Source organism: Sesamum indicum, linkage group LG8 (genome assembly GCF_026168435.1).
Source record: "Sesamum indicum cultivar Baizhima isolate 11 linkage group LG8, ASM2616843v1, whole genome shotgun sequence".
Classification (NCBI taxonomy): domain Eukaryota; kingdom Viridiplantae; phylum Streptophyta; class Magnoliopsida; order Lamiales; family Pedaliaceae; genus Sesamum; species Sesamum indicum.
Window position 1 is genome coordinate 19,600,556 of NC_142664.1, and position 8,328 is coordinate 19,608,883.

General features: G+C 40.2%; 2 protein-coding genes across 4 annotated transcripts; one reads left to right on the plus strand and one right to left on the minus strand.

The window, feature by feature from the left end:
- Nucleotides 1-676: 676 nt before the first annotated feature.
- LOC105168161 (Protein kinase superfamily protein) lies at nt 677-2,989 on the plus strand. The gene has a single exon (XM_011088116.3). It carries the CDS (start codon nt 783-785, stop codon nt 2,760-2,762), a length of 1,980 nt encoding a protein of 659 aa, XP_011086418.3. The 5' UTR covers nt 677-782; the 3' UTR covers nt 2,763-2,989.
- Nucleotides 2,990-3,767: 778 nt separating this feature from the next.
- LOC105168163 (Tetratricopeptide repeat (TPR)-like superfamily protein) lies at nt 3,768-8,037 on the minus strand. Of its 3 annotated transcripts, XM_011088117.3 has the most exons (14): nt 7,880-8,037; nt 7,438-7,590; nt 7,205-7,303; nt 6,633-6,734; nt 6,301-6,444; nt 5,837-5,931; nt 5,621-5,750; nt 5,429-5,533; nt 4,894-5,000; nt 4,755-4,806; nt 4,467-4,556; nt 4,299-4,383; nt 4,159-4,223; nt 3,768-4,036 (listed from the first exon to the last, which is right to left on the minus strand). In XM_011088117.3, exons 1-14 carry the CDS (start codon nt 7,970-7,972, stop codon nt 3,950-3,952), a joined length of 1,407 nt encoding a protein of 468 aa, XP_011086419.1. In that variant the 5' UTR covers nt 7,973-8,037; the 3' UTR covers nt 3,768-3,949. The 3 variants fall into 3 exon arrangements, 2 of the variants coding, with proteins under 2 accessions (XP_011086419.1, XP_088739769.1); XR_016066764.1 differs by lacking the exon at nt 3,768-4,036 and having other exon boundaries at nt 4,158-4,223; nt 4,467-4,549; XM_088883643.1 differs by lacking the exons at nt 3,768-4,036; nt 4,159-4,223 and having other exon boundaries at nt 4,295-4,383; nt 4,467-4,549.
- Nucleotides 8,038-8,328: the final 291 nt, after the last annotated feature.

Sequence of the window (8,328 nt, forward strand, 5' to 3'; positions counted from 1 at the left end):
ACGGTTAATGACACTACCGCACCAATTTTTTGTAAAGTCAAAAATGCCCTTCAACTAATAAGATAACTTATTCAACTTTTTAAATTATATTTAACTAATAAATTAGTTTTTTTATTTTTATTTTTTTAATAATATAGTGATTTATATATTTTGCTCTTATTTATAATATATTTTAAAGTGTGAAAAATTATTTATTATATGATACGCCAACGACATGTCACAGGCTAGTTTACTAAAATAAAAAGCATATAGAGGAATGGAAAAACTAAAAAAGACAATCATAATGGAGTGGTAGAACTTTCCTAGGAACTCAAGAATTCAATCATAGAGCTACACAAAACCTTGAATCTCCACAAAAAAAGAAATCACAACAATATTATTATTGCATAATAAACGACTCCTATGGTCAATTCATTTAAGACCAACACACACAAACACACACCCCCATGCCAACATAAGTGGGGCAAATATGTGAAAAGCAAGCAACCAATCATACAAACAAGATTCTCCGTTTCAAAGAAAATGAGATTTTGGACAATATTTTTCAAATTTCCACACTCCTTTGTCTCCTCACTCCTCTCCTAGCCACTTTTTATTTTTCTTTTTTTCTTTTTTTTTTTTTTACCTTGTCTTTTCCCCATTCTCTTCACGTGAGTCCCCCACTTTTCCCTCCCCTCGAGACCCACCCCACCCCATGAACCTAAGTAGGCCACCCAAACTAGATCAAGATTTAGATCTTTCCTCCCCTCATTGATGACTACACTTCCCATTTTGGCTACACCATGCCACCACCACCACCATCATCCCCCGCCGCCGCCTCCGCCGCCTCATTCATTTTTCTCATAGCAGTGGTTCCGTTCTTGACCACCGTAGCGTCGTCCCAGAGCTGCTCAGCAGCGTTACCGGAAAGCAAAATCTTGTGCCCACCATTCACCTCTCCGCCGCCGTTTCCCTTCTCATTCTCCGCCGGCTGCGGCCACCCTTCTTTCCAAGTTCACTGCTTGCCGTCCTCTGGGGCTACCATTTACATCAATAATCTATCCTTCTGTCTTCTTCAGTATGAACCCAACTCCTCCTCCCTCACCCTCTCCCCAACCCCTCCCCAGCCCCTCGCCCCACCACCCCACTACCGTAACTGCACTTCAACCTCCATTCTCTCCACCCTCAACAGATCCATTTCGTTTTCCGGGTCTCCTTTCCGGGTCTCCGATTCTTCATGCTCCCGCCTCTCCGTTCTCAGACCTTGCGCACCTCCAAATCTTCCTAACTGCAGCCGCTGTTCTTGGGAATGCAAGCTCATCAAGAATCCCCTCCACCTTATACACGAATGTGGCAGCTCCTCCACTCGCCACCGCGAGGACTTTCAGCCTGAATGCCAAGGGGATGTTCTTGGAGTTCTTGATAGCATACTGAGAATAGGATTTGAAGTGGAGTGGGATGAAGATCAAGACCCTTATTTTTCTAGCTGCAAATCTTGCAGAGCCAGCAATGGATTCTGCGGGTTCAATTCATCCGACCCGAGGAAACCATTCATTTGTTTTCCATCCGAAGCAAGAATTCGACAGCAAATCCCAAATAGGATTGCCATTTTGTCTATAACTTCTTTGTTCATCTGTTTCTTGATTGCTCTCTCCATTGGTGTTGTCGTTTTCCGGTCCAAGAGAAGAGCTCTGCTGGATGCAGAGGAAGACCCCACCATTATCTTCCTCCGGCGCCACCGCTCCGCCAGCCTACTTCCGCCGGTGTTCACCTACGAAGAGCTCGACGCATCCACCAATCGTTTCGACCCCAAACGCAAAATTGGCGATGGAGGATTTGGTTCTGTCTATTTAGGCCAGCTCCAGGACGGTCGACTGGTCGCCGTAAAACATCTCCACAAGCACAATTCAGCAGTAGCTGGTGGAGAAAAAGGGTTCTCAAAGAAATCATTTTGCAATGAGATCTTGATATTGTCATCGATTGACCATCCGAATTTGGTTAAGCTTCATGGTTATTGCAGTGATCCTAGAGGCTTACTCTTGGTGTATGATTATGTGCCCAATGGTACTCTAGCTGATCATCTCCATGGAAAGCAGAGCTTGTATAGAAAAGGGGCCTTAACATGGAACACAAGAGTCGAAATCGCCCTCCAGACGGCAATGGCGATAGAGTACTTGCACTTCTCAGTAGTGCCGCCTGTAGTTCACAGAGACATCACTTCATCAAACATTTTTGTCGAGAAAGACATGAGAGTTAAAGTTGGTGATTTCGGGCTATCAAGACTCCTAGTATGCTCCGAAACGACAATGGCATCGAGCAACCCATCTGAGGGTGTGTGGACGGGGCCTCAAGGCACTCCAGGATACTTGGATCCTGATTACTACAGGTCATTCAGGCTTAACGAGAAGAGTGACATTTACAGCTTCGGAGTCGTGTTATTGGAGCTGATCACGGGAATGAGAGCCGTGGATCAAACCAGGGAGAAATGGGAAATGACGTTGGCAGACATGGTGGTGCCAAGAATCCAAATGGGATTGTTGCACCAGGTGGTGGACCCTGTTTTAGTAGTAGATGGGGAGGCAATGGAGGGCGTGAGTGCCGTGGCAGAGCTTGCATTCCGTTGCGTTGCAGCTGATAAAGATGATCGACCGGATGCCCGGGAGGTGGCGGCGGAGCTGAGGATGATAAAGGGCCGCGGCCGGGGCGGCGGAAGTGGGATGTTGAGGGGCTCAAATTCTAGCAACGTGGTGGTTCCTGATGGGGTTGGAGGGCTAATGGTTTGAATGAGAAAGTGGGGTTGGTTTAATTTAATTGGTTGGTCAATAGGGCGCACACATGTGGGGGCTTTTGACTGGGAAAAGCTGTCAGATGTTTTTCTTTGGTTTTGGATGAATCGAATGTTAATACATGAAATTGCTGCTAGGTTTTCTACTACTTTGTTTTCCAATTTCACCGTGACATATTAATCTTTAGGTTCTTTCACAATTGCAAATTTACTTTTAATTTTTTCCTTTTTTGCTACAGAAAAGTGTGTATCTCCAATTCTTGGAGATGCTAGCACAAGTTCTGACTAATCAATAGAATCAAAAAGTGATTCATCATAACCAATTAATCCAAATTAATTACTAACACTACCCCATGGGTGGTTATTTTCAACCAAACCCCATGGGGCAAGACCCATTTTATTTAGGATAAATTAAATTGACAATTCTTGAAGTTACGTTAAATTACATAAAAACTCCTTACCTTTCATAAAATTACATTTACAACTCATAAAATTGTAATTATAGTAACAACCCTTGTTTAGAGTCAAAACTTACACACACTTTCTTAAAAATATTACACGAAACACCCTTGAGGGAATGTAGCTGTAATTCCTCCTTTTATTCATTCAAACCTTTGGCCTTTGGTGTCCAATTCCCTTGACTTAGTTTTTCTTGATCAAAAGAAGTGAGGGACAACACACGAGAAATGATGGGTCTATTCTACTACTTCAAGAAAGCGTCAATTTGAGCTTTAATGATAAAGCAAGTTGACTAGAGAAAACGGGCACCATTTCATGTGGTCACATGCATGATAGGAAGGCCTATGGGTTCGGGCTGATATCCATTAACCCTCCCCAATTAGAATCCACCAGTATGCCCCAAATGCCTTCTTTGTGTGCATCACCTGTAGGTTGCAGCCACCACACCAGAATAGACAACATGCAGACCTTTCTTCCTATAAAGGGATTGCTTTATTGAGCATCTCTTTATCAGAAGAGAATCCCCAAGGTCTAGAGAAGCATATCTACCACCATTGTTCTTTCTATATACATGTTATTTCTCAAAAGTTAAACTCAACGACGATCGTCGTCGATCGGTTGACTCTTGGTTGAATTACACAGTGAACATGGTAAAGACTAGATGGCTTTTATTTTGACCTTGTAAGAGCACAGACAGTACATGGATTTTGGTGTTATACAAGTTACCTAAGTGAAGTATGTAGCTTCCAACGTCCTGGCTTTCTCACCGCAGCTTGCAGCTTCTTCCTTTCCTAAAATTGAATATGCTTTCTCCTACATCATCAGTTTGATAACTAAAGTAAACAAAGTGAACCTGAATTTGAGAAAACCAGTCTACATTCGGACATGATAATCAGTGCAGCTCGGTAAAGAGTTGAAGTGGAGAGATGGTGTACCAGGAGACGCCATAAGAACGGTGCACCGTCCCGTTTTTTCAACTGTTTTTCAATAGCTTGTATAGCTGCAACGCCCACAAGTCATAGTTAGCGAACTGAGCAATCATGAGAAACCATTAGCTTTTAAGTTCGGCTAATACCCATAAGTGTTTCTCCAGTGTCCAGAAGTAAACTTATGTGGACTTCAATGAATACATCAAGTTGTTCGTCAGACGCACCGATTATCTAGCAAAGCAAAGAAGAATTTTACTTTATACTACCTGGAAGAAAATTAGGCTAGGCGAAGCTTGCAGGTTGTTACTTGGTACCTTGTAGTTAATGGCATCAAAGTCGTGTCCAAGAAGCTCCAATGCATCCTTATTGTCACCCTTCCCATACTTATAGACAGCTTCTGCAAGCTAAAATAGCAAGCATATATTATCAAGAGTTTTAAGGAAAATACCAGACGACTGTTTGCCTAACATGATTTTCTTGATTTGTAGTTCCAAATATGAAGTTAACAAACATTTTTGGCACTCGTAAGCTAAAATCCTGCAAATGCTGCTGCGAAATGAGTATAAAAGAAGAGCATGTATCATAAAAAAACAGAAACAAACTGATAGTCCTCTCTGCATTAATTGTTGTTTCTTCTTGGTCATTCTGGAAATCCTACAGCACAGAAAACAGGCGTTGAAATGAACTGGCCGAACTGCTGTGCATCAGAAAACTTGGGAGGGGTCGGAAAGATTTCCCTACCTGGATTTCAAGCCCCCAAGTAGATCTTCTGCTTTATTGAATTCTCCTGTATATGATAAGGCCCATAATATCAAGATATCAAGGTGCCACTCCAGAAACCAAAAGGCCTGAGCTTCAACAACACAATTTAATAGATTTCAATTATGAAGCCAAATACAGGAGCGAAGACAATGCAATAGAACCTTGTAATGTTCATTTATGGAAATTAAGCTACTTGACGAATAAAAAGGTAATGGAGAACCACACAGGAGAAACAGGCCTCCAACTTGTACTACATTTACATGCATCAGTAGAGAATCAAATCAAAGTACCTATTCCATTCTCCTATGTTTTCTGTTTGCTTCTACTGTACAGTCCTTTACTACTTTGTAGCGATATAACTAAATAGTCTATATAGGTTGGGGACATGAGAAACACCATGTAGTAATTCAAGGGGATGGAAACAAATTCAACCTTCATGCTTTTAAAGAAAGTAAGCATTCATTATACATTTTCTGGAAACTCAAGAACAGGAGCATGGGAGGTTGCCACTCACTTCATCTGCCAGACAATTGGCTAAATTCTTTAGACGGTCCCCAAAAACATCATGTCCACCTCGTATATACACACGCAATAACAAACCAATGGCATTTAAGTATACCTGCATGCATAAGATGTAATTAGATAGGGTATAGTTTGCAGCATGTTAAGAGCAGTTAGTTTAGGAGAGAAGCATAGTATGACAGACCTCCACTGGCACAGCATCACTTCTTTCCAGTTCTTTCCAGATGCATTCATCATAAATATCCCGTACTTTTTCCATAGGAGCATGGCCTTCCAAGTAACATAGAGCAACATGCCACCAGTTGTGTGTATACCTAGTAAACAGAGTTCTTCAGACTAAGAGATGAAAAGAATAACTTGGTAGTGTATTGATATCTTTTCATCTGAACCATGTACGTACATGAAAGATGACAAAGGACTCCATGATCGTGCACAATCATTCATGAAATCCACTGCTTCCTTGAAACGACACTCATACTGGTAAACATGGCAAAGCTGCATATGTGATAGAAAACCAGGTGAGTCAGCCAAGGATATAAGTATAGCAATATTGGAGTATTAACCGTCAAATTTCTGAATCCAGTCATATGGCCAACAATAAATATTCGAGGCAAAAATAACATATTCTAGATATACAAAAGCCGACCAACTTCATGTTAAGCCAAAAGAGCAAACACTTAGGGAAAGTCAAAAGGTGCATTCTCAATGACCACCTATTGGTATATCGAGCCAGGAATATTAGAATGCTACTGAAACCATGAGAAGGATAAGCCTAGAGGAAAGCTGAAAAGTGTAACACATAGGCGAATGTAGATCACTTGATTCTTATAAAGAAAAAGATCAACAGAATCAAGTCAAACTCACTGCATGTTGTGACCAAGGGTCCTCCTTGTTGATCTCATATCCCTTTTTTCCAGCTCTCTCAGCATCTTCCATCCGACCGAGCTCTAGTAAAGGAAATGCAAGCATGCCGTATATATAATCCTCATGGTCATTTATTGGCAGGACCTGTTGGTGTGATATTGGTATAATTAATCAGGATAAAACAATGAGAGTTTTGATGTTTTTATTCTACTTCTAATAAAGAGCTAAACTTATTCGCAGTTACGGATGTATTCTGCTAAATACAAGTCAGTTGAAATTTGATATTGCTAATCAATGCACTAAAAGATTTGCTACGCCAAAACAGGAAGTACCTGTTCCACGAGTTTCAAAGATAAATCTGCACGGCCCATGTAAAAGCATAGAACTTGAGCTCTCTTTAGTGATACAAGATCTCTAGGGAAATCTTGTAAAAGCTGTAATCAAGTCAATATCCAGAAACTTAGATTATTCCGATAGTTTCCAAAACCAGAGCACACACACAGACATGTTTGTAAACAGAGCTTTCCAACTCTCACAGCAGTAAATTTCAAGGATAGTCAACATAACTTTATGATTTTTTTGACAAAGCTGGAAAATCAAATCAGCATAGTATCTGATTCCATTTGCTTAAACATGATCTACAAGAGGTAATTCGAGAGGTTGTCAAACTGTTTACATTTGATGATCCACTGAACAGTCAAACATGACTAAATAATATGATTTGCTGAACATAGGGAAAGAAATTTATGAAGAAGAAACATATCATAAGTTCAAACAAATAGAACTTTAAAGATAAACACCAAAAGTACAGATACAGTAAACTACCAAATATCCTGAAGATCGAAAAGGACAATATAAACTAAACCAAGAACAAGAATAAAACTAATCAAGATTAAAATATCACCTTTGAATGCAGCTCCACAGCCAGATCGTCATCTCTATCCGGAGAAACCAAATACATCACAGCTTCAAACACTGCCTTCTCATATGTGCTAGCATGTTCCTGCTCAAATTCAAGAACGCATAGCCCACCCAAAAAAATGAAAAAGAAAAAGAAAAAATGAAACACAGGGAACAACCTAAGACAGAAGCCAAAAAAAGAAAAGCATCTACAAAGACAAATAATAGAAATAATACGAGACGGGACTTGGCAGCATTAATGAGCGGAACAGCACGTGAAGAATCAGCAGAGCAGAGAAAATGGGCAGCCAAAATGTTGCCCAGAACACACTCTGGATCACTTTCTGGAGCTTCCAGTATCACCGACCTGTTCCTTCCGTAGCTAAGCACCTAAGAACCCAAGAACATAAGGAAAAAAACAGCAAATTCATTCATTCCGACAACCTTAGATAGCACTGGTTATCACTAAAAATCATTGAAGAAATCAAACAACTAATGGTAAAAAGCATGTCAACCAAAGAAACAACAAAGAGAAAAGGAACCCCTTCGTTCAAGAACCATATATGGTTAAGACCACACTTCTTTTCGGGCAATCAAAGAATCTATAGCGCGCACACACACACGCGCACACGCACAGAAAAAAGAAAAAAACCCACCGAAACTGGGGTAAAAGATTGACCTGGTGATAGTAAGAATTGATGGCAGATATGCAAGCATCTGAAGAAGTCCTGACTTCATAACCCCATCTGTCCAGTTTCCTCCCTCCTTCCATCTCCCAGACAGGATTTTCTTGTGTCGACTTTTTTCTTGCTTTCTTGTGATATATATATATATAAATACCATATTATAATTTGGTAAGCTTTTGGGTTTATGCCGAGAAAATGAGGTCTTCTTTGTCATCGAAGCGTCGCATCTAAACAAAGCTTCTTTTATCGTTTTTACTGTCTCGTAGTGGTGATTGTTAGAATTGTGTTTTTTTATCAAGAAAATGTTAAATTTGAAAACAAAGAAAATATAGTTAAATTACAAAAACTGAAAAAAATTTATAAGATAATATGATCTAATTTAATTATTGAATTCAAGATTCTGATTATAAAATTGTGAGTTGGAATCGAAAATTGTTATTCT

What these genes read in the sequence shown, in the direction of transcription:
- LOC105168161 (XM_011088116.3), top strand. Translation starts at nt 783, where the DNA reads ATGCCACCACCACCACCATCATCCCCCGCCGCCGCCTCCGCCGCCTCA.
- LOC105168163 (XM_011088117.3), bottom strand. Translation starts at nt 7,972, where the DNA reads ATGGAAGGAGGGAGGAAACTGGACAGATGGGGTTATGAAGTCAGGACT. An exon ending in ACCCTTGGTCACAACATGCA is followed by an intron (nt 5,932 to 6,300) that starts GTGAGTTTGACT and finishes TCACATATGCAG; the next exon opens with CTTTGCCATGTTTACCAGTA. An exon ending in AGTCCTTTGTCATCTTTCAT is followed by an intron (nt 5,751 to 5,836) that starts GTACGTACATGG and finishes TCTGTTTACTAG; the next exon opens with GTATACACACAACTGGTGGC.